Source organism: Protopterus annectens, chromosome 12.part0 (assembly GCF_019279795.1).
Source record: "Protopterus annectens isolate FY-2018-M chromosome 12.part0, PAN1.0, whole genome shotgun sequence".
NCBI classification, from domain to species: Eukaryota; Metazoa; Chordata; order Ceratodontiformes; family Protopteridae; genus Protopterus; species Protopterus annectens.
In genome coordinates, this window is record NC_056746.1 from 535,346,264 (window position 1) to 535,373,061 (window position 26,798).

The window sequence follows — 26,798 nt, forward strand, 5'->3', positions numbered from 1 at the left end:
TGGCAGCAAAATTTACAACTTCAAATAACACAACAAAAGGACTGTTGCTGAAAATTGCATTGATTACTTGAGTTTTCAACTACAAATAATCTCCATCATAAATAAATGGCAACTGAAACTGTTCAAAATAACACATCAATAATCACAATTGTGCTTTCCTATCTTCCACTTCCAACATTGTAAATACATTGTGCTCTCTCCTAAATTGCCTACTTAAGATATTGCATTCAAAAAAGAACCCAATCATCTTTGATAATTTTAACTTCAACCTTTTATGCCCAAAGAGAAATCAGTTATACGATCCCCTGCAGCTCTGGGAGTTGAGCTGTCCAAATATTTAATAAATCTTTTCCCCCATTCAAACACACTCCAAACATCTACTGGACTGGCCTTTGCATATGGCTTCCATACGGAGTTTCCAAATTGCTACTTAATGTTTCTTCCTCCATTCCCCAGCAGTCCTCATCAATAACTCAGTCAAACTCTTTCCACTATTCCACTTTACAGGAATTATTTCATTCAAGGTCTTAGTTCTAAATGAAATAATCTCATGCAGAAGACACAACGATCTGATGGATATCTTTTGTGGTATATCAATGGGTACAAAACACAATACTACCCTTGCCCCACACATTTAGCCTGTTCCCTAAAACTATCTTGAAAAAATGGTTATTATCCATCCTTAGTCTAAATCCTTGGAGCCTAACGTAACTGAAGATTTTAGACCCATACTTACTTCTTTAATTAAACAAATCCTCAAGAAAACTTGATCATGCCCAAGCCTGCACCAGCATACAAAAACAGAACACCCTGCTACACATCAACATGTTTTTTGACAGAAAAAGAAGTTATGTCTTACATTCTTAACATTCCATCTGTGTTGTCCATCTTCATTTTCATTAACCATCCCTCCCCCCCCTTCCCCATTCCAGTCTTCAGACCACCTGGTAGAGAACCTTTTCCATTTACTTTTATAAATCCTGCAGGTTGAAGACCTAAGGTCTGAAATTGGAATTTTTTGGACAGGGGAAGAAAGCTTGGGACATCTTGCCATGACTGGAATTGCAGAAACCATGTGGTTAGCTTCAAACCCTGAAGGTCTGGGTGGGGATGCCCTGACGGTTGGGAAAGAATTCCGGAATCGGCTTCAACCTCAAAGGAAGGCATATCAGGTGACAGCAAAGAAAGGTGAACCAGATTTGTCAGGCCAGAAGGGAGTAATGAGGATTGCCTTGTTTTTCAACCTGAGAGCCTTCTGTAAAAACTAGGGAATTAATGGTAGAGGAGGGAAGGTGTAGAGAAGACCGGAAGAACAAGCATGGACAAGAGCATCTCTGGGTGACTGTCCCTGAGGAGGAATCAAGGCAAAATACCTGCTAAATTTGTTGTTGAAGGGACACAAACAGATTGCACCAAGGTTGACTCCATTTCTGAAAGATCAATTTTGCCATGGATGAATTTAAAGACCACCGGTGAGGCATGAGTAACACTTGGCTGAGCCTGTCCAATAATATGTTAAAATCTCCTAGAATGTGCATTGCTTTCAGAAAGGGGTTGGTAGAGATCACCCACTGCCACACCCTCACTGATACCCGACATAGGGGTAGGACCTGGTTCCTCCCGTTTGTTGATGTACCCCACCACGGACATATCGTCTGTGTGTATCGCTATAGTCCCTGGAGGTAGAAAGCTGTAAAGATGTTGCAATACTAGAAGAACTGCCCTCATCTCCAGTACGCTGATATGCAAGTTGGTCTCCTGGGGTGTCCACGTGCCTTGAACCGTTTTACCAAGATAATGCCCACCCACCCCATCTGGGAGGCATCTGTGGTCACAGTGGTGTTTGCAGGAGCAAGGATAAATGGCCGACTTTGAGAAATGTCTGTGGAGTGAAGCCACCAAAGCAGAGAATCTTTGCATAGTTGGGAGAGTTTGATGGGGAAACTCAAGGGATTCCTGTGAAGAGACCACTGGACCACTAACATCTATCGCAGGATATGCATGTGTAGGCATGCAGTAGGTAGAAGAGTTATAGTGGCCGCCATACAGCCCAGCTCTCTGAGAATCAAGCTGGCTGGAGGAGTCAGGATGGCCAGAGTCTGTCTGAACTGACATCTTAAATTCGTAATCCTCACATAGTTAGAATGACTTGTGATACTCTTGCATCCAGAAGCATCCCAATAACATCTATAATCTGAACTGGTTGCAGCTGAAATTTCTGAATGTTGATTGTGATTCCTAGGAGAGGGGTCAGATGTAAAAGATAATCACTGGGCTGGATCAGTAGATGCTTGGTTGACCCAGGCAGAAGCCAGTTGTTCAGATAAGGGAAAGTCTGGAAACCGTTGAGCCTGAGGTGCATGCCATCACTGCCAAACATTTGGTGAATACCCTGGGGGCTGTGGTGAGGCCAAACGGGAGTGATCTGAACTAGCAGTGACTGGCTCCCAGTCTGAAACGTAGATACTGCCTGGAGCATTTGTCCATCTTTATGTGGTAGCACATATCCTTCAGGTAGCGTATCCAATTGTTCATCTTCATAAGAGGTAAGATGGACTGACTATAATGAACTTCGCTTGCTTCACAGACTTATTCAAGGTGGTCAAGTTCAGAATCAGCCATAGTCCCCTGTTTTTTTGGGCACTAAAAAGAACCTGGAGTAAACACTTGCTCTGACTTGATTGGGGGGGATTTTCGATGACTCTTTTGCTTAGTAGTTTTTCGATTTCTAAGACCACATCCTCCCTCTGACTGGGTGGAACATCTGAGAGGCATTTTCTTTGTTTGGAAGTTGCTAAAAGGGGAATGTAGTATCCTCTGGATATGATCCTTAGCACCCAGTGATCATTTGTGATGACCTCCCAAGGTAGCTAGGTGCAGGGAGAAGTGCCCCCAACTGCCTCCAGAGGAAGGTAGCCAGGCAACCATTGAGGAGCGCTGAAAGGATCGGTCTGAGAAAGTTTCTCATGACCCTTTGTTTTGTGGACTCCCTCGACCATATATGCAGCGTCTTCCATTCTGGTTGTTCTCCCCTCTGCCCCTGGGGGAAAATCTCCTGGAGTGTCTTGAAAAGGACCCTGCAACTTACGAAACCACATCTTTTTACTCCCACACTGGCTCTCAGAAAAAGACCTTTGTGGGGTAGACAAAATGGATCCAGACGGCAGACAGGGTCTTTCCTTCCTTTTCGCTGTGGGAGAGTATGTCAAAAACTTCAGGCTCAAACAAGGTGGAGCCATCAAAGGGGGCGCTGATAATTGTCTGTTTGAAGGGCTCCACAAAATCATACAGCCTCAGCCAAGCATGGTGCCTTATGGCAATGGTGGAACTGGCTGCCCTTGAAGTACCCTCTGCAGCGTCAGATATCAGCCTCATGGATGCATTAACCAGTGACTGGAAGGTGGCCAGTCTGGAGGAAAAGGTCTTCTGCTCCTCTCCAGACATGCACCCAGAGGACGAGGAAGAAAGTTCCTTCACCAGATCCTTTTGTAGCCTCATGAAAAGCAATAGCTAGTTTAATACCCTCAAAGTAAACGTGGAAGAGGCATAAACTCTTTTCCCAAATCTGTCTAGCGCTCGCTACTCTCTGTTGAGATGGTGGACAGAAGAGCTCTCTTGTGTGAGCTCCTTCTTGGTAGCTGCCGTGACAATAACATCTACCAAGATACCCTTGGTCTAAAAAAGCCTTCAACAAAGGGGCACTCAGAATCTTGTCTGCCCACCTGGGGATCGGATCTACTGTATCAGTCTCCTTCCAAGCCCTAGTCAACACTACCTCAATTAGTGGGTCTGGACGGGGAGACACCCAGGTAGTAGATGGGCTGGACCCGAAAGCCTCCCACAGAAACGATTCTTCCAGGGAAGGGTTTTGGGTAGACAAGCCAATGCTCTGGCTCAGAATCTCTAAAATGTCTCCAAAGGAGACTTTGTTGGGTGGTGAACTGGGAGACACTTCTCCTTCCTTGAAATTGGTGTCAGTGGTGAAGGATTCCTCAGGGGAATCCATGTTCCTCCTCTTACAAACCTCTTCCAGGGAGACCTCCTTGGTGAGACACTCCAGGGTGGTGTTGGAAGACTCTCAGGGATCTGCAGAATAGAGGTTTTGGAGGCTTTCTGGGCCCAGCTGTCCATGCAGCAGACTTGAAGCCTCAGGCACCAGAACAGGGATGGAGAGGTTCTGAGGCGGTGCACCAAGGCTCTCCTAGGGTGGGAGAGAACCCTCTCCACCACCGCAAAAGCAGAAGGGCTCTAACCCTCCGAAAGCAGTCCCTTCGGGGTCAAAGCCATTGAAGCAGACACCTCCCGGGGAGGCCTGAGCCTCTCACTCTGAAGGTGAAGTCAGGACAGAACTGTCAAAGGCCGATGTCCAGAGGGGAGTGACAGCTCCGAAACCTTCAGAGTAGATGTCAACCCCCCCCCCCAGAAGAAACCTCAAAGCAGCGTGTCTGAGACACACTCAGAACTGACGTGGTTGGGGCCAAGCTCATTGAGGAAAGAGTCAGAGGAGACAAAGGAATCTCAATCAGCTCTGACACCAAAGGACAGGTCAGAGAAGGAACGACTGGTCAGAAAAGGGAAACCCTCATGGATCCAAATGTGGACTGAGCAGACACAAGCCCCATCTGGATCTGGGCCTCGAGGAACTGGCTTATCAGTCTGCCCATGTTCTTGGAGGAAATGTGTCGGGAAGACCTGGAGGAAGCGGAAGAGGGGGGGGTCTCAGAGATCTCCTGGGCAAATGGGAGGGAGACCTCCTAGACAGTCTGGTTAGCACCTAACTTGGGGCTGAAACAGATGTTAGGACAGCTGCAGAAGTAGCACTCAGCCCTGAAGCCATGGAGGAAGATTGGGATGGAGGTGAGAAAATAGGAGCCGAAAACCCTGAGTCAGAGTCAGTTGGTGTCGAGACTCTCATAGTCTTCTTGGTTGGCTCAGATGAGGACCTTGTGAGAGAGCACTTCCTTCTCTCTCAGGACTTTTTGGAGGGGGGTTGAGCCCCCGAAGTGGAGGGGATGCCAGAACAGGAGGATGGATGGAGCAAGCCCTTAAGGATAAGCTTGCTCCTCCTATCCACCAAGGGTCTATATTAAATAATCGAAATGTACTAAACTCGAACACCTATTCATTAACACCAGAACAGCAAAACACACTTCAGCAAACATCAAAAATTTTGCTAGGGTAAGTCACCTGTCCACCATAACATCACAACACACATTGCACTAAATCAAACCAACGAAGTGGGGGGCTTCATCCCTCCACCCCCCCCCCAATTATATATACCAACTCCGAGATCACACTACAGTGGGGAAAGGGGCAAAGTTGTGGTGTTGGCCAATTACTTCCTTACCCTAGGAAAGTTTTCATCATTTGCAGAAGTGAATTTCACCATTTTCGTGTCAATGAACAGGTGTTCGAGGTAAGTACATTTTGTTTATTTAATACAGACCTATCCACCACGGCCCTAGGGTGGAATCCTTTGCACACCTCACAGTGGGTCTCCAGGTGTGCAGGCCCAAGGCAGTAAACACACTCCCAGTGGGCATCAGACAGTGGGATGTTATACACACAGGAAGTGCATTTCTTGAAACCAAGCGGTTTCTGGTCAACCATAAGAAAACCAAAGAGGAGAAGATAGGCAAAGGAAGAGAGTTTTTTTTTTTTTACAAGAAAGATAGAAAGAAAATTATGGCACAAGAAAATCCTGTTTAAAAACAGGAACGAAAGGCAAAAGAAACTGCTTGCAGGTCAGGAAAGACAGAGTAGGGACGTGGAAGAAGAGGATAGTAAAAAAAAATTTGAATTTAACAATCACAACTTGAAAAAATTGTGGAGGAACTCAGAGCCCAGGAACCTCGCTGCTGAACAAATGCATAGCAAACGAGATCTGAGGTAGTGTGGGGCAGTGGGCTATTATGGGTGGAATGGAGGAGCTCAAGTCTGGAATCTCAAGCTTGGAGAGCAGCTGGTCGGTTTTCAGGGTCAGAACCAAGACCCACAAATTAATGAAAATGAAGATGACAACATCAAATCAAGCACCATCATGGCATGCCAAACCTTCAAAGATGATATTCTTATCAATAAGGGCAAACAACCCAGGGCTGTTTTTCAAACCCCAATAAGGCTTTCAACTGGTCAACCATATATATGCTCCTCATTAAAGCCAAAGAAAGGCTCTCCAACTTCCTTCTTTACAGATGCATTTTCATTAAAAAATAGGGATTCCAGTCTCATCTCTCAACTCCTCTATCCCAAACATACCACAAAGGCTGATTCTGGTCCTCTGTCCTCCTTCATTAATGAAAACTCCCCTGCTCTTCCTTCCTCTACCACTGCTCTCCATTCCTCTTTCCCAACAAAACATCAGTCATCTTTCAACCTGCATTTTCAATAAAAGACTAATTTTGAACTCTAGTAAGACCAAAACAATGATCTTTTGAGGAAAAACAGAACTACTCAAATCAGTTCTTCACAACCAGTACATCAAAGAATATGGAGGCCATCTTCTTACAAACCACCTTATTCTTAAAACATCTGGAAAATTTGCCATACTAATCTCCTACATAAGAGTAACATACTACATAAATTAAAAGCAAAATCAATAAATAAGATGTTTTTGAGCCTGCATGATCTCACACTTTCCTCCTTCAGAAGGTCTAAGACACAAACAAAGAGGTAGCTACTAGCCCAATATGAATTTTGCCTTCATCTGTTGTTTTCTTTAAAAAAAAAAAAAAAAAAATAGAAGTTATGTTCTTACCATAACGTTCCATGTTAGTTGTCTTCTTCTCGCCTTCTTTCTTGCTGGATGGGTTCGAAGCCGACCTCGGCTCCGACTCGGCCACTCTAAAGCTCGAGAGTTGGTTCCACCGGCTCGAGGCTCCCCTTATATCCCACAATGCTAGGCGTGAATTACCTCAGATCTCGTTTGTGAGCTAGGCCCAGCTAATAATATAACCAGAAAAACTGGAAAAAGAGAATCCACCTCTATAAACAAAGGGGAAGAGGAAAGGTGACCTAAAGCCTGATCTAGGAAAATATGCACAGCAGAGCATATACCTATAGCAAAGAGGTGGTAGAAAGAGAGGTCACAATCAAACTCCTCTAGGTCTGTCCAGGCCAGGGGGAAGGAGGGGGGGGGACGCAAGAAAGAAGGCGAGAAGAAGACAACTAACATGGAACGTTATGGTAAGAACATAACTTCTATATGTTAAGTTGTCTATCTCGCCTTCATTCTTGCTGGATGGGACCACGTCCCTAGCACCTTGTCCCGGGTGGCCTAACGGAACAGACTCTTGAGAACAGTGGAACCAAAGTTAGCTCTATGCCTAGAAGCTAAATCCAACTTATAATGAGAAATGAAAGTGTGAGGAGTAGCCCAAGTAGCCGCTGCACAAATGGTGTCAATAGGCAGTCTGTCTTGGAAGGCTATAGAAGTAGCCAAAGCTCTGGTAGAATGGGCTTTAGGTTTGTTAGGCAGCTTTTGGTGTCTAATTTCATAAACAAGGGAAATCAGGGATGTTAGCCATCTAGATAATGATACCTTTGAAACTGAAAGTCCCTTTCTGCCTTCTGCATAAGAGACAAACAGCTGGTCAGATTTTCTGAATTGTTTGGTTCTATCCAAGTAGTACCTTAACAGACGATAAACATCTAGCCAATGCAATTTTTGTTCAGACCTGTTAGAATATTCTGGAAAAAACACAGGAAGGTCAATGCTTTGATTTAGGTTAGACGCCGAGGCTATCTTAGGTAAAAAGACGGGTTGGTTCAGAAGATACCCTGTCCTTATGGAATAACAGATAAGGAGGTCGACAGCTGAGTGCATGAAGTTCTGAAACTCTTCTAGCTGAGGTAATAGCTACCAGAAAGAGTGTCTTCCATGATAGCAATTTTAAAGAACAGGAGGCTGCAGGTTCGAAAGGGGAAAGAATCAAAGAACTAAGAACTAAATTTAGGTCCCAAGGAGGAGGAGGATTTCTTATAGGAGGTCTGAGTAGAAAAACTCCTTTCAAAAAGGCTTTGCAAAGCTTGTGGGACATTAGGGCAGACTCTGAAATGCCCACATGAAAGTTAGAAATAGCTGCCAATTGAACTTTAAGAGTAGAAGGAGATGAACCTGCATGGAAGAGTTCAGCTAGAAAATCAAGGACCATTTGGATGGAAGCAGTGAAAGGATCTATGTCCCTTCCTTGAGCCCAATAGGCGAAACGTTTCCACTTACTCAAATAAATCCTTCGAGTGGAAGATTATGGGAAGCTATCAAAATATCTCGGACAGAGTGAGATATTTGAGGAAGCCTGGCTAAAGTTGGAATTGGAGGAAAGTACAGTTTTGTACCTACCATAAATGTAGATGTTCGAAGATCCACATTGCTGCAGTCCTTACACTTGGGTAGTCCGCTGTCCTCGGTCGGCCCGAATATCAAAGTATAAGGCTGGCGTCGGTCAAGGCGCATTTGACTCACAACAGGACGTCAGGGTAAAAATGCGCATGACCCACGTCATATCCTCAGTCTTTTCTTGCCCCAGATGTCAGAAGACCCTAAAAATAAAGGTCAAAACCAAAAGACAGCAAACAACCAACCAACCACCCGTGCACTAACTATATGTACAATATATACAATATACACAATATGTACAACCCAACCCACACAACCGCCTCTAACTACAGAGGGAAGGAGGGAGGAGAATTGGACTGCAGCAATGTGGATCTTGAACATCTACATTTATGGTAGGTACAAAACTGTACTATGTTCTTCATCTCACATTGCTGCAGTCCTTACACTTGGGTAGAATCCCAAAGCAGAGGAAAGGGAGGATGGCTAACTACAAGGAAGCAGGAGCTGCCAAAATGCCCTGCAAAACAGCAGTGGCAAAACCAGCCCTGGATTTAGAGTAAAGTGGCAGGTGATAATGCCTAGAGAAAGTATGCACTGAACTCCAAGTAGCAGCCTCCAAAATATCCTTGGTTGCCACTCCCTCAAAAAGCTGTTGATGTGGCAGTAGCCCTAGTGGAATGAGGCCTAATCCCAGCTGGAATCTCCTTGCCATGATGGGAATAACAGAAAGCAATGCAAAACCCAATCCACTTAGAAATAGTTTGTTTTGACACAGGCTTGCCCTGAGAACTCAAAGCAAAAGAAACAAACAACTGCTGAGACTGCCTGAACCCTTTAGTTCTGTCCAAATAATAACGCAACTGCCTGTGTACATCTAAAGTGTGCAAAATCTTTTCCCCTTTATTTTGGGGATTTGCATAAAAAGTAGGCAAATGAATAGTTTGGTTTAAAGCCACACTAGAAACCACCTTAGGCATAAAGGAAGGATTAGTAAGTAATGATACCCTATCCTTATGGAAAATCAAGAAAGGCTCAACCGCCATAAGGGCCTGCAATTCAGAAACCCTTCTTGCAGAGGTAATTGCCAACAAAAAGCAGTCTTCCATGATAAATATTTCAACTCAGAAGTAGCTGCAGGCTCAAAAGGTTGTAGAGTGAGTTTCTCCAACACAAAATTGAGATCCCAAGCAGGAGTAGGAGCTCTTCGTGGGGTCTTATATTCTTTGCCCCTCTAAGAAATTGCTTGAACAAAGGATGAGAAAACAATGGTGGGACACAATCATAGTGAGCGAAATTGCTGCAGCATGAACCTTAATAGAAGAGAAAGACAAACCTTTGTCCAGTAACTCAGTAAGATATTGAAGAGCCACACTCAAATTAGGCTCAGAAACATCAAAATCTTTTGCTGCACTCCAAAATAAAAATCTCTTCCATTTATCTGCATACACTTTCCTTGTACTAGGCCGTCTAGCTTCCAAAATCACATTCAAAACTTGTTGTGGAAGTTGAGACCCTCTATGGTTCAAAACAGAATATGCCAGGCCGTTAGGTGAAGAGAGTGAAGTTTGACATTCAGCAAATGGCTGTCCTCCTGTGACAACAGGTGTGGAATCAAGGCAAAGGCCATGGAGGCTTCCGTACCAGACTTCTCAGTAATGGGTACCAGTGCTGTCGAGGCCAATCTGGAGCTATTAAAATCATCCTTGGCTTGTCCTGTCTGGCCTTTAGAAGTACCTTTGGGAGGAGAGGCAGAGGAGGAAAGGCATACACATGAAGATTGCTCCAATTGAAAGAAAGAGCGTCCACTTTCCAAGCTGTGGGATGAAACCTTTTTGTGCAAAACTTTGGCAGCTGATGGTTTAGTGGAGAAGCGAACAGATCTATGTCTGGAGTTCCCCATGACACTGTCAATTTCTGAAATACATGAGGATCCAATTTCTACTCGTGGGGATCCATAATTCGTCTGCTCAACACATCTGCTAAGGAGTTCTGTGCTCCTGGCAGAAACCTTGCCTGAAGATTGAGCTGTAAACTGAGAGCAGTCTCCCACAAAATCATTGCTTGCCTGCATAGAGGATAAGAATGCGTTCCCCCTTGCTTGTACCACATGACAGTTGTGTTGTCTGTTAGAATCAACACCTGCCCTGGAAGAAGTAAATCCTTGAAAGCTATTAATGCAAACTGGACTGCTAACATCTCCTTCAGGTTGATATGTAGATGTTGTAGTCTGGCAGGCCACTTGTCTTGCATCCACTTTCTATTTAGATGAGCTCCCCAAGCTTTGTCTGAGGCATCTGTCGTTAAAATCTGACTCCCATCTGGCCGGGTCACAGAGAGTCCCTTGTTTAGGTGACATTCCTGAGCCCACCACAAAAATTCCTTTTGAATGCAAGGTATTATTTGAATGACAGTGTCTAGATCCTGGCAGTGCTGTGTCCATACATTTTTGAGATACCATTGCAGCTTCCTCATATGCAGTTTGGCATTGGGAAGCACCAGAATACAAGATGCCATGAACCCTAAGGCTTGAAGGACTGTCCTTGCAGTCAGCCCGGACTGATGAGATAGCTGATGGAAGTAAAGGGATAGACTCTTTTGTTTGTCCGGGGTTAAAAAGGCCATCTGGGATGCTGTATTCAGTCTCACACCCAGAAAGCACATGTCCTGAGAGGGTACTAGACTGGACTTTATTTCGTTCACAGAATACCCCAGGCATCTTAGCACTGCTATCACATATTCCAAATGATGAAGAAGCTCTTCCTTCCTTGAGCCAGAATCAGGCAGTCGTCCAAATAAGGATAGATCTGTATTCCTTTTAGCCTGAAGAAAGCTATCACTGGAGCCAGAACTTTCGTGAACACTCTGGGCAGTAGATAAGCCAAAGGGCAATGCAGAGAACTGATAGTGAGAAGTCCCAGCTCGAAAACGCAGATACTTCCTGCAACTTAGTCTGATAGGAACATGAAGGTAAGCCTCCTTGAGATCCAAAGTTACCATCCAATGATCTTTGCCCAGCAGAGGTAAAAGCTGCTGTAACGTCAACATTTTGAACTTGGGAATGTCCAGATAAGTGTTGAGGGTAGATAAATCCAAAATTGGTCTCCACGTGTTCCCCTTCTTTGGTACTAGGAACAGGTGAGAATAAAATCCTAGGCCCACTTCTGGCATAGGAACCGGCTGTATGGCCCCTATTTGGAGTAACAGAGAAACTTGCTTGTGAGCCTCTATTCTTTGTTGAGGAGGAATGTCTGGCATGCCTTTGAAAGGAGGCAAGGTATGGAAATAAAACCTGTAACCGTGGTGTATGATATCCAATACCCATCTGTCTTGGGTAATTAAACTCCAATTTTCTTTGAAAAGTGCCAACCTTCCTCCCAAAGGTGCTGCCAGACGAGAAGGCTCTGGCAGCTGAAAAGGTAGGTCATTGGGTCTGTTTACGAAAGGACTGACCCCTGCCCTCACCCGAAGACTGTGCAGGAGAACTCCCTGTTCTAGGCCTGAAAGAGCCTTGAGCTCTGCCCCTACCACCTCTAGATCTACCCCTAGACTGGGAATCATAAGAAGGATACGTCCACCCCTTAGTAGGCCAATTTCTACTAAACTTTGGAGGCTGGAGCTGCAAAAAATCTTTAACAGTCTGCATAGACTTAGCCTTGTCTTCCATTTTCTTTAAAACTGCCTCAACAGGAGGACCAAACAACACGTCAGATTGTAAAGGAGCATCTAAAATCCTTGTTTTAACATGTTCAGACAAATTTTGATCCCTTAGCCAGGCGTGCCTGCGAAGAACTGACCCAGTGGCAGCCACCCTAGACGAGGCCTGTACAGCATCAAAACCACATTGCAAAGAATGCTTACCCACCTGTTCAGAAACATGTACTAAATCTTGCAACTCTTTACAATCAATACCTACTGCCAGAGCATCAACCTTAGACTTCAATTGTGAAAGGAGATAGTTTTGGTATTTCAACATGTGAAACTGGCAATTCAAAGCCCTCATAGCAAGAGTGGAAGAAGTATAAACTTTCTTTCCCCATCTATCCAAGGCCCTAGCCTCTTTGTCTGCAGGAACCGGATTCTTTACAACAGAAGCCTTAACACCTTTAGGCCCCTGGCTAACAGTTTCTGGGTCTGCCCTAGGACTCTTAAAAAGATACTTATGAGCTTCAGGCACCTTGTAATACCTATCCGGCTTAACAGGAGCAGGAGGCAAAGAATCAGGATTAAGAGAAGCCTCTGAAAAAACATCTTCCACCACATCCAAAACAGGAGGTATAGCCAAAGGCCTATGCTGGGGTAAAACAAAATTCCCTAAGCCTTTTCCTGGAATCAGAGAAGTCTTGACCTTCCCACTTAAAATGCTCCCTCATGGAATGAAGAGTTTCTGAAAAAGAAAAATCCTCAGGAGGAGAAGCAGAAGGAGTAGAATCATCCACATCAGAATCAGAATAAGGAGAGTACTCCTGCAAGTCTTCAGCCAAGACTCTGAAACATCTGAAGCCTGCTCAAAACCCCCAGCTCAGGCTCCATCCTAGGTCTCTTATCAGGAGGGCATAGAACCCTAATCAAAGTAATCAAATCTTCTGCCATTTTTAGCATATGCTTCTTGGGCACAGTTCCCGAAGAGCTAGGGTAACACCAACTGAAGCTAAACCTGGCCTGCCCCTGGGAGAAGCCCTTGAAACAGAAGGAGAGGGCCTAGCCACCCTAGGAAGGGAGGGAGTATAGTAACCTGAGAAGCCCCTCAGCCTGACTTGCCTCCTGAGAGGCCACATCTTGCAATAATAAAGTCTCACCCTGGGAACACAAAGAAACCTCCGGTGGAGCCACTGGCTCCACCGACACCTCTAAAGAACCGGCGTCCGTACAGACGGTTCTTCTAGCCTAGGCTTAACTGCTTTGTCCTTGCGCTTCTTTGAAGAAGCGGGCGGAGCATCCGGCGGCATTTTATAATTGCACCGCTTCCCAAAGACTAACCTTGCACAATCCAACCTTCTCTTTATAGTGCGTTTATTAAATCTAGCACAAGGCGACAGCCAACAACGTCGTGCTCAGGCCCTAAGCAAGGAATACACAAAGTATGATAATCTCTATGCGTATCTGTTTCCCACAAGAAATGCAATTATTGACTTTTTCTGACATCCGTAAATCACTGAAGCAAGAAAAACTAAAATATTCCCAACGGGTACTTAGCCAACTTTGAACTCGGTCTGAAACTCAAATCGAAAAATCTCAGAACGCCAACCGGCACTTGCAATGCTGCTTCTGCATCGGACCATGCGGCAAAAAAGACTGAGGATATGACGTCGGTCATGCGCATTTGTACCCTGACGTCCTGATGTCAGTCAAATGCGCCTTGACCAACGTCAGCCTTATACTTTGATATTCGGGCCGACCGAGGACAGCGGACTACCCAAGTGTAAGGACTGCAGCAATGTGAGATGAAGAACATCCAAGCAGTGAGGTTCAGAGAGGGAAGGGAGCGATGAAATTGACCCGACTGATGGATCAAAAGATCTGGAACTAGGTCCAGATGCCAAGGTCGCTCCAACAGAAAATGATGTAGAAAGGGGAACCAAACCTGTCGAGGCCAGTAAGCAGCAATGAGGATCAACGAGGCCTTCTGAGCGATAGCTTTCTGTATCACTTGAGAGATTAGTGGGAAGGGAGGAAATGCATACAGAAGTCCCCGGGGCCAAACTTGGACTAGAGCGTCTCTGCTGGGCTGGCCTGGTAAAGGGAATAGGGTGAAAAAATCTCTGCACTTGCTGTTTTGGGGAGTAGCAAAAAGGTCGCAGCAAGGCTGACCCCACTTGAGAAAAATTTCTCTCACAACAGTCTTTCAGAGACCACTCGTGAGGCATGAGGATAGCTCTGCTCAACTTGTCCGCGATTTGATTGGACTTCCCGGGGATGTGCGTTGCTATCAGAAACCGCTGAGAAGAAATCGCCCATTGCCACAGTCTGAGTGCTTCTCGACACAGGGGGTAGGACCTGGTTCCGCCTTGTTTGTTGATATACCACACTACAGACATATTGTCCGTCTTAATTGCTATCGTTCCCAAGGGAAGAGAGTCTTGAAGGGCTTGCAACGCTAAAAGCACTGCTCTCATCTCTAGAACATTTATGTGCAAGTGGCATTCGTCTGGTTGCCATGTGCCCTGGACAGTTCTGCCCTGATAATGCCCCCCCCCGATCAGGGAGGCGTCCGTTGTCAGAGTAGCAACGGAGGAAGGGACAAAGGGCCTTCCCAATAAGAGCTGAGGGGAAGACATCCACCACAGAAGATGATTTCTGCATGTTTGCGTAATCATGATGGTGTGGGACATCGGAAGTTGCTGGTATGATCATTGCGTGAAGAGCATCCATTGAAGGATTCTCATGTGGAATCTGGCTAATGGAAGTAGAGGTATGGCAGCCGCCATAATCCCCAACACTTTCAGAACTAACCTGGCTTTGATTCTGTTGCTGCTGAAGAGGAGCGAGACCAGTTTGTGTATGTCTGTTATTCTCTGATCTGTTAGTCTCGCAGACATGTTGACTGTGTCTAGATTTGCGCCTATGAAGGTAATAGTACGACAAGGCGACAAAACAGACTTTTCGCAATTTATTGAAATGCCTAAATTTTGACAAATGCTAAAGGTGTAGTCCCTGGCCAATAGAAGAAGATGCTTGGTGGGAGCTGTGAGGAGCCAGTCGTCCAAATATGGAAACACCTGGAATCCTTGACGTCTCAGGTGAGAAGCTACCACTGCCATGCATTTGGTAAACACCGGGGGCAGTGGTGAGACCAAAGGGCAGGGCCCTGAATTGAAAATGACTGGTTCCCAGCCTGAAGCGGAGGAATCTTCTGGAGCGTCTGTTCATTTTTATGTGATAGTACGCATCCTGAAGGTCTGTAGAGCACATCCAGTTTCCTTTTCCCAATAGGGGAAGGATGGATTGCAGCGTGACCATCCGAAATCTTGTTTTCTTGACTGACTTGTTCAAGATACTGAGATCCAAAATTGGTCTCCAGTCCCCTGTTTTCTTTGGAACTAAAAAGAACCTTGAGTAGATTCCGGATCCTTGCTGGTCTGCTGGAACTGGCTGAATTGCTCTTTTTGCAAGCAGCTTTGAAATTTCCAAAGCTGCAAGATCCCTTTGAGCGGGTGGAACATCTGGAAGGGATTTTTTTGATTGGTTTGGAATGCAAAGAAAGGGAATGGAATAGCCTTCGGAAATGATGGACTGTACCCATTTGTCTTGAGTCAGGGATAGCCAGGCTTCTGCGTACAGTGACAATCTTCCCTCGACTGCCTCCGAAGGTGGGCAGTCGGGCAACACCTCAGGGATGCTGAAAGGGCTTATCAGAGAAGGCTTCTCGATTGCCCTGGTTCTGCGGACCCCCCCTGCCTCTAGGGCGACGTCTACCATTGTTGTTCCCCTCTGCCTCTGGCGGGAACCGACTCTGTCGCCAGGCGAAGTCCCTTGAGATTGTTTGCGGAACCACATTTTCCCACTTTTCTGGCCTTTGGGGTAAGGCCTAGAAGGAGTAGAAATACGGACTCCGACGGCAGAAAGAGTCTTGCCATCTGTCTCGCACCTAGTCAAGGTTTCTTTCACTTGAGGACCAAAAAGAGATGATCCATCAAATGGGGAATTAGTGAATGACGTTTTAAAGGGGTCCGCAAAGTTGCATAGCCGCATCCAGGCATGCCTACGTAAGGCCACACCTGTCCCTGCGGCCCTGCTCGCTCCATCAGCCACATAAGAGAGGAGGCGCATGGAGGAGTTAGCTATGGAGTTCAGGGTAGCCAGCTGAGTGTTCATCTTGTCTTGAAAACCCGCAGCCGTAGGATCCTTCAACATGTCACTCGCTTCTTTGATCAAGTCCCTTTGAAGACGAGTAAAATGGCATAGGTAGTTCAGCGAATGCATTGCAAAGGTCGCTGACGAGAACATCCACTTCCCGTACCTGTCCATGGACCTAGATTCCTTGTTAGGTGGATGGACAGGCACTGAAGGATCAGCTAGTTCCTTCTTAGTGGCAGCAGCAACCACCATAGCATCCACAGAAACTCCTTTTGTCAGAAACTGTTTATCTGCTGGTGCTGTAATGAATTTTGAGGGTCTCCTGGGAGTGGGGTCCACTGAATCAGGAGCCGTCCATGCCTTTTTTGCTACCACCTGCATGAGGGGGTCAAAGGGGGGAGACACCCAGGAGGTGGAAGGGCGAGAGCCAAACGCCTCAAGGTACACAGATTCATCCTCCGAAGGGTTGAGGGCTGGCCAATTTCCCCTCTGCTTAAGGATTTCTAGAATGTCTGCAAATGAGACATCTTCAGAAGGGGAACGGGGGAACCCTCGGAATCCTCTAAATCTGTGTCAGAGGTGACGGACTCAGGTGAGTCTATGTGTTTCCTCTTACACTTTCTCTTCCGAGGGGGCTCTTCTGCCAAATCAGGAGAGGCCTCGAAGAGGATGAGATCCGCACAGGGGATCCCTGAGGAGCTGGCCCTCTGCGGTCCGGGATGAGGGAGTGAGTCGACTTGACCTGAGGCACCGAAGAGGGAGGGGCAGACGGAGCCGACTGTGGAGTAGAACCAGGTTCTAACACACTCCACATGACCTCAAACGCACCCCTGTCAGGCAGAGCCAGAGGTTCCCGCTCCGAAAAGCTAAAAACCTCCCTCGGCACCGACAGTGATGACTCCGCGGCCGATGTCAGAGCCGAACTCACCAGCGCCGAAGCCCGAGGGAGAGCGGGTCGGACAAGGGTCGATGCCACTCACCCTCGGGGCCGACGATGGAAGTCCGGCGCCGAGATTCTTCTAAGGAAGAAATCGGAGCCGACGATGGAGCCGAAGACAATTGTATCGGCTCCGACGCTACCACAGTCTCGGTTCCGAAACGCCCCGGCTCCGAGCTCAACGGAGTCAGAGGAGGAACATAATGAGGGACAGGGGCAGGCATCGACTGATGAGTCGGGCTCTGAAGCATTTGGGCCAGTGCCTCGGACTTAAGAAGTCGACTCACTACCCTCTGAAGGTCATGGTCCGACAGCCTCGATGACCTAGAGGAGTGAGATCTATGGCTCCGTTCAGACAGCAGAGGAGATGCTGGAGCCGAATGAACGGAGCCAAGGGATGGTGACCTAGACCTCTTTCTAGATGTCGGTTCCGAAGGTCTGGTCGGAACCGACACAGGAATTTGTAATACCTCGGCTCCAGCCGGAGCCGAGGAAACCACAGAAACTGTAGACTGAGACTCATCGGCTCCAGCCGGAGCCGATGTAGACGGAGGTTTCGTAGCCTTAGGTCTCGGCTCAGTAGCTGGAGCCGAGGACCTAGAAGCCTTGGAGGGCTTTCCCGAAGAGACAGTAAGGGAACCCTCAGGCTTGAGTAAACCTCTCAGAATCAGTTTGTTTTTTCTTTCCTGCAGGACCCTGGGGCTGAAGCCGTGGCATACAGCACAGGAGTCCTGCAGGTGCAAAGGCTCCAGGCAGTAGACACAAGAAGTGTGTAGTACAAACTGGAGGGCACCACCACGTAACAAAATCTTCTTTATTTAAAATAACAGAATGAGCGCTTTCGCGTGCATCCACAAAGGCACGCTTCTTCAGATTCAATGAACAATAGTAAAAACACATTCTTTATATCTACAAGCATTATTGAAATTAGGAATTAATTAACCTATACTGATGGTTATTCACTCTTTCAATTAATTATGGCAGGGTGTAGCCTGAAAACAATTAGCTACATATTTTTTGGAAAATTCAAGTTAAAGTGCCAGGCTTATAAAAAAGAGAGTGTTTGCTATTTATACGGCCATTAAATACATCATTCTAGTAATTAATACAGCTATCTCTAAAATCTAATAAATAAATAAGCTCCATATTATGTAAAACCTATATATACACACAAAACTTAAAAAGAGTTTAGTAAATGCATATAACTGCCCCCTATAAATTACTAATCTAAGAATATATATATATGTTATATTGTAGCCTATATACATATCAATAGAAAGAAATGTAAATAATTAAATATTAAACGCCATCATTCCATTCACAGCCTCTATACTGAAATAACTCATAACAATTCTATATAAAGATGCATTTTTATATAAATATGTGCTAAACTATAATCTGTAAAAATATAATAATAAAAATGAATAAATAAATAAATAAATAAATAAATACATATTCTCATAAATTCATGCAAAAGAGTTCTTCATACAATATGAAATGTGATGTTGAATACAGGAATAAAAGCTGAATAATAAAAAAGGGGGACCATATACAATAGACAAATATTTCATTTTGTATTAATACTTTCGTCTTTTCAAGTGTGATCTAATACTCACATATATATTCAAACCTGGAGGACTTTGAGCTCTAAATTTAAAGATCGAATTTAATTCTAAGTTCTCAAGGTCATTAAAGTTATCACCTTTTCTAGTATTCATTTCTTTCTTTTGTAGTACTCTAAACAGAAACTTGTGTTCTGGGTAGTCTATAATATGTTTGGCCAAAGCATTCTTTTTGTCAGCTTTTTTAATAGCATAAATATGTTCTTGTATCCTATCCCTGAGCCTCCTTGTGGTCATGCCTATATAAAAGGCCGGGCATGACTCACAGGTGGCCAGGTAAATAATATTGCTATCCTCACAATTTGCAGTACACTTAAATTCAAAGTTGAATAATAACTCAGAGTGGAAGAATGTCTTTTCCTTAGATATCCACTCACATGAACTACACTTCCCACAAGAGTGGGTTCCTCTAGTGTTATTCATGGATGGATTATAGGATGTCAATGATCTGTGCAGTTTTTCATCACATAGTATCCGTTTCAAATTCTTTGAATTCTTGTATACAAAATTCGGTCTTACTCCAACCAATTGTTTAATATCTTCATTTGTTGTCAGAATGGGCCAATTCTTTGAAATAACATCTGTTATATATTTATTATCACTTGTATATGTAATAATACATCTAACATGGTCTGAATTTATTTTTGAAGAGTTTATATAATTACTTCTAGATGAAAAATTCCAGTCCTTCCTATATCAGAATGACTAGAGTGCTTTTGACCCCTACATATATCTTTCTCTTGTAAGAACGAATCTTTAATATTTCTGACCATATCTGGGTTATATTTCCTCTCCTGAAACATTTTTTCTAATATGTCAAATTCATGATTCCTAACATTAAAATCTTGACATATTCTATCTACCCTTACATATTGACTCTTTACTATATTTTTTTTAAAATGAATCTTGGGTGCATGCTGTCATATTGCAGCAAGTTATTTTTCCAGCATGCTTTCCTGAATAAAGATGTCTCTAATCCCCCTTGTCCATCCTTCTTAACAGGCAGTAGACACAAGAAGTGTGACCGTCTGTCAGAGACATTTTCTGACAGCACGAGTCACACTTCTTGAAGCCTGAGACCTTTGAGTCTTTAGACATTTTAGAAAAAGTGTAATCACACACACCCAGTCAAACACACTGATTACACCCTATCCTATTTTAAACTCAAAAATAAAACAAACTACCAAGTTTTAAATTATGAGAAAAAACACACACACACCACTAGGGGATGGAAGAAAGAAGGCCTAAAGGCCCGAGGGAAGAACTTATAAGTTCTTGTGGAAAAAATGGGATTTTAGAGAGAAAGGGGGGGAAATTCCACTAAACTAAGGGAAACAAGTGTTAAAATTAAAATTAAAGGGGTTTAAGTATACTAACTTTAATCCAAAGTTACTCACCAAGAAGCCGGTAGAAACCAAACACATCGATCGCTGTAGCGGCAAACGACATCTGAGGTAATTCATGCCTAGTATTGTGGGATATAAGGGGAGCCTCGAGCCGGTGGAACCAACTCTCGAGCTTTAGAGTGGCCGAGTTGGAGCCGAGGTCGGCTCCGAACCCATCCAGCAAGAATGAAGGCGAGATAGACAACTTAACATCATTCATTTCAAGCATCTTCTAAAAAATCTGTACACTAACTTTTTATTGACCCTCCTCCTCATACTACTGTGTAATCTTATAGAAAGTACAATGGCTGCCAGTTAAAGAAAAGAAAAATCTTTTAATGGCATCCTTCCTATTCAAACTCCTAAAACATAAAATTGCTCTTTCTTACTGGCAGACTAACCGAAAGCCTTGGCTGCAATTTTAAAAAGCAAGCCAAAAAGGACATCACTCTTAGATGACACATTGCATAATATGGAAGAATCCTTTTCCATATTGGTCCTAAATGTTAGGAATCATTCTCACTCAGGAGCCTTCCTGAGCTTGTGCAACATTACAGCAGACTGGCAACTAGCACTGTAAGACAGCTGATTAAAGCTGTATTTGTTTGACGAGCTTTTTATATTCTTGCTTATCAAATGCCACATATTTGCTTACCAGATGACTGTGATAGTGTGCTTTAGATGTAGTTCAGTTGGGAGGGGGTTAGTAATGGTGGAAGTACTACTGGTTCTAGCAGTAACAGTATTACTGTTGTTTTTTGTTATCCTCCAATACTGTGATTTCTGCTTTTATCTTTGTCAGGTGTGTTATCCATTTTTCCAGCTACATATTTTGTACAATCGTAAGACTTAACATTTGCTAGTATAACACTGTTTGCTTAACTTCAGCAGCATTCAAGTTTTTTTCATCTACTGATACTATTCTGAAGCATTTCACAGGAGAAAAAAAATTAAGTCTCCTTCCGTTGATGTTGTGATACAGCAGTATCTAGACCAGATTGCTACTATACCCATCTTTAAGCATTCTGCCAACTGAAGGGTACATCCAAAGGTGCTCATTCTACTAGTCTTGTTTTGACTTCTCTAGAGGTTTTGGGCCCAGTCCTTTACCTGATCAGCCTTCTCCTTGTCAGGAATGGAGTCCTCAAAGATGGGTTTTGATCATGATGACTTGCGTAAAGTCAACCTTTCTCCTTGTGATTACAGTTCTTGAGAAAGTAGAGTATCACATACTATTAATATGAAACATTGGCAGAATAAGAGAAATAATATTTTAGAACATACCCCGGATTGTTACTTGAAAGATTACATCAAAATACCTTTTCAACCTGGGTGTCATGCCAGACACACTGCTAAGATGGCTTTGATTAGAGTCTTAACAACCTCCTTTTAGTCAGGGATCGATGCCACTACTATGTTCTTGTCCTTTCTGATCTCTCATCAATATTTGATACACTGGACTATTCAGTCTTGTTGGATCATCTTAAACATTACTGTGGAAAATCTGGTGTTGTTTAGGACTGCTTTGTTTCCCACCTATTCAAGTGAACATAAGAGAGTGGTCTCAGGGTTTAATTCCTCTGTCCCCTAATGTCTTGATTATGGGGTCCCTCCGGGTTCATCACTTGGCCCTTTAGTGTTGAGATGCTTCCTTTGGGAAATGATATGTGACTGAAAGATCTGCATTACCACTGTCAACCTGATAACATGCAACTGTACAGTAATTTTGATAGTCCCTTTTGTGGATTAATTTGAACTTTTATTTAACCATTTAACTGGTGCATGCTCTGGTCATTCTCCCAGGAACCTGTGTCAGTTCTTAAACAAATTTCTAAGGATTTGGAATGCATCCATTTTTGGATGGTTGAAAATCAGCTTAAAGTTTTCACCATTATATGCACTGCTCCCATGGTTATTCGTTCCATCCTCAGGGACACATTAGCTCTTGTTTTTTTTCCCAGTACTATTTAATAAAGAAAAAAAACTACCGGTCCTGTTAAAGGGGTGTGATTTGTGGGTGACCACTGACAACAAGCTGACACTTGAGGACCAGATTTCCAAGGTTGTCAAATCTTCCTGATTCCAAAATAGCAACACTACTCTCATTAAGCTCATCTCAAGATATGCCAGCCTCTTTGCAGTGGTGCATGTTCTTGTCTCCTCTCAGCTAGACTACTGAAATGCCCTGTTCCTGGTGCTTCCAAACTCAGAACTGAACCACTTGCTACTTGTGCAAAATTCTACTGCCTGGCTACTTACTGGAATCTCCAGATGCCACTGCATTACACTTGTTCTGATCAGTGGCTTCCTATCGGGCAGCATGTTATCTATAATGCTCTGGACCTGGTTTATCCTGCTGTTCTTGCTTTGGATGCCCATCCCCTTTGACTGCAGAACTTCCTGAGCTACTACTGGTCATCTTAGTTTCTCAGCTCCAGCACCCAGTTGTTAGGAATTTAACAACATGACTTAAATCTTCTAGGACACATTCATTTGTGTACTGGGGTCACATCTTTATAACCTGGCTAGTAAAGAGGGTACCCAACTCTGACCAGTTCTACGAGTTCCCTTAAAGCCCAATTATTTAAACTGCTATCAGTTTTACTCATTAGTATATAAACAGTCTTAACAGCTTTCTGTTGCTGTTGTCTTACTAATTTATCAAAATTGTTTTTTTTTACACTTGTTTCTTGTAATTTATTGTCACTCATGTTTTTGTCTATCTATTCATTACTTTAGTATAGTGTTTGGATTCATGCACTTAAAGTTGAACTCAAACCTTCCCTCGGGAACAGTGATAATTCTAGCGAACTCCTGCAGGAGTTGAATAGCACAGTTTTAATAAATTCACAGTCATTCAGTAAACTTATCCTTCCACCATCCGCTTATTCCTTCCACCAAACTCCCTCCTCCACCATATGCCTATTCCTTCCACCAACCTCCCTACGCTAAGTAGTATATTACTTCCTCTTCTAAATAAAAATAATAAATTACCTGCTTTAAGTCAAATGCTGTACTGCTGATAATAGCATTACACACCTTGTGTTATTTTGTTGATCCAAAAAATGAGAATATAATCAGTGTTTAATCCAAGAATGCCTATGTAATCACTTTTTTTTACCTAACATGCTTGTTGACTTTGTGTAACTGTTTATAAAGCTTGTAGTTTTGTTTTACTCTCTGAACTTTCTAAATGTACCACTTTGCTGTGCACCACACTGACTGGACCTGTTTATTTTGTGCCCTGCACCCAGAAAATAACTAAACCAGGTCTTGTCGGGTCAATTAATCACACTTGTTAATAAATCATAAATAAATATGAAATAAAATAAAACGACAGGAATGTCTTCTGGAAAACTAGCAAAGGAACAACCCAAGGGTCCACCAAGAAGGCAACATACAAAAACCCCAACATGCATACTTTATGAACTATACTATGCTTGTATGTATCTGCAAGATATTTAAGATTTGTTTTATCATATCCCTATCTCCAAGGTTTGAGATACACAAAAACACTTCATTGATAAAGGAAAATCTGCAGAGGATACCATTTGACAACTGAAATTAATTTAATATTTCACACTGTACCTATTTATTCCAATATCTAAACGTTAACCAATTACAAATGCACTGCTACAAGAAATTATTATAAATCCCATAGAAGTGAAAATGATCTTTCAGCTTATTAATCAACACTCTTTAATACGTCTGATTGGCTAAGAAATAAAAATATATTATCTGATGCTGCCAACAAATGTATTTTTTCTGGCATTTTCTATTACATTTTCAAAAGAAATACTTAACAGGAAATCTCACATAACTTGTACAGTAAGTCCAATCTTCAAACTCCAAGCAATTAAGTACTTACCACCTACTGGGTATAGGGCAGGAGGGACACCACTGAAATCTAGCTTATCCTTCAAGTCTTCTTCATTCTCCTTCTGCCATTTTTCACCTACAGCTTTCCAATAGCTGACTGCTGAGTCCCTGTAAGATACAAAGCATTCAATTATTATTACTCTAGGCTGTAGAAAATAACTAGAAGTGCTCATTTCCTCTGCCTACTGTTTCAAACTTGCTGTAGTAGACTTTTGATGTAAAACAGTTCCTCCGCCTACTGTTTCAAACTTGCTATAGTAGATGCTGGAAAATTATTGGGTGTTGAAATCACTCAATGAGTTACACAAGTTTCAGACTTTTATCATAGCTCTCAACAAATCAGGTACAAATCCAGGGTCACTTTTAAAATATCACCATTAATATGAGACACTAGTATGCCACGGTGGTACTGCGGTAGTGTTGTTACCTCACAGCAAGAGGTTCTCCCGTTCGATTCTTTACTTGGGAGGGCCTTCTGTGTGGAGTTTGCATGTCTTCCCCGCGGTTGGGTAGCGTTCGAAAGACATGCATGTGTATATGGGCATGCCTTTGTTGAAGGCTGGGCGTCGAGCTGGCACCTCGGCATTTCGTAAAAATCTACTGCCAATCATTAGCAGACCGGAGTTCCGCTGTGGCGACCCCTTACCAGGAAAAAGCCGAAAGACAAACAACAACAACCATTAATATGAGACACTGACAAAAATAAGAATGTGAATTAATATACATTTTTTAAATAAAAAGTCTGCAAATCTATTTACTGTCATTGTCTTTTAAGTGTAATTCATCACCTTGTCTCCAAATGTCCCCAGTTTTAGGAGGGGTTAAGGGAGGCAGAGCTAAAATTTGAGTTAAAATCAGGGGTGTCCTTGAAAATCAGTTACAGGTGAGAGGTATGGGCTTTATATCCATCAGAGAATGCATGTCAATACAAATCATGTTACTATAGCAACTTTCTAATTTTTACTTAAAATCTGTCCCTATTTTATGTCTTCATTCTCCCATTATTTTAGGCTTTATGCAGATTTCTTGAGTTAAGAGGACGAGAGGTACGTATATATTTTAAAAGAGTTGCATTCACTGCTCAATGTCCCTCTGTCTCACACACACACACACACACACACACACACACACACACACACACACACACACACACACACACACACACACAAACACACAGTTTTCTATTTTAGTAGATAGTTTTTTTTCCTTAATAAATAAAATCACTTAAAAACTGCATTTTGTGTTTACTTGGGTTATCTTTGTCTAATATTTAAATTTGTTTGATGATCTGAAACATTTAAGTGTGACAAACATGTAAAAAAAATAGGAAATCAAGGGCAAATACTTTTTCATTGCACTGTACATTTCACAGGAACATGTGCATTTAATTGAAGGCTTCATCATGCATCAATTAACTACTTCAGATCACGTAACAATAAAAAAAGAAGTTATGTACTTACCATAACGTTCCAGCTGTGTTGTCCATCTTCATTTATCCTTGACTTATCTGATGTTGTCATTCTTCATTTATCCTTGACGGATCTAATGTCAATCTTCATTTATTCTTGACTGATAGGCTCAGTTCTAAACATCGGAACCCACTTGGCCATTTCTACAGTGCACGATGACCAAAAACTCTCGAGCTTAAGCCCTACCCACAATCCCTCTCTCCTAGTTACCTCAGATCGAGTTTGCAGAAAAACAGAATGACATAAACATAATGCCTTCATAGATGCTATATCTGGAACATTTACAGATAAACAGTAATAAGGTCTTCATATTGACCATTCCAGGAAAACTACTGCTAGGGCGGGGGGAAGGAGGAAGGGAAGTCAAGGACAAATGAAGATGGACAACATAGATGGAACGTTATGGTAAGTACATAACTTTCTTATTTGATGTTGTCAATCTCCATTTATTCTTGACTGATGGGACAAAGTCCACAGCTATCTTTGATCTTTTGAAGATTCATGAAGCATACTTATGAACACCATTCCACCATGTGGGTCTTTTCAACTGCAGACCAAATTCAATTTGAAAGAGATGGTAAAGGTGTGTGGAGTAGCTCAAGTTGCTGCTGCACATAAATCAGCCATAGAAGCTGAAGATTAAAACTACGGAAGTAGCCACGGCTTTCATAGAAAGAGCTTTTGAAAGGAACAGGCAAATCAATTTGTTTCTGTGTTAGACAAATGAAATATAATTTAGAGCCATCTGGCTAAGATAACCTTGTTGTATACAGATAAAAATATAATTGTCTGTGAACGTCTAATAAATATAAACAGGATTTACTTTTATTTGAAAGGATAGGAAAAAAGACTAGCAAACTAATTGTATAATTTACATTGGTGTGTAACATCATCTTAAGAATAAAGGAAGGGTAAATCTTTAGAGAGACTTTCTCTCTCTGAAAAGAGCAATGAAGGTTTACATAATAAGGCTTGTTATTTTGGAATTCCTCTGGGAGAAGCCATCGCCACTAAGAAATAACTTATTCCTGGGACCAAGGTTTTGTAACTCTCATTTAGCATGAGAAACACTTAGGCAAACAAACCAGTGGAAAAACAAGAAATTCTGGCAAGGAAAATGGACAAAATACACAGAAATAATGTCAAGAATATAAAATTTAATCCACATAAAGCGCTTTTTGTTTGGGTAGGTACTCAGACTTCTTCAGATAAATTCATACAAAGCCCTCCCATTAATTAAATAATACATCATCAAATCATGTGCTTAAATCTCCCAACATTGGTAACAATGGTTACTGGATACATTTGAATCAAGTTTTCTCGTAAGAAGTGAACATATTTTTACAGTTATATATTTATGTATATACTAGGTTT

General features: G+C 42.9%; 1 protein-coding gene across 1 annotated transcript in view; it reads right to left on the reverse strand.

Annotated features, from left to right (window-relative positions):
* The window catches only part of DNAAF5 (dynein axonemal assembly factor 5), a 1,078,404-nt gene that overhangs the window by 813,854 nt on the left and 237,752 nt on the right, over positions 1-26,798 (reverse strand). Inside the window, exon 4 of the mRNA XM_044089685.1 lies at positions 23,945-24,063. Within this exon, the coding sequence (XP_043945620.1) occupies positions 23,945-24,063 (119 nt within the window). The remainder of the gene's footprint in view (positions 1-23,944; positions 24,064-26,798) is intronic.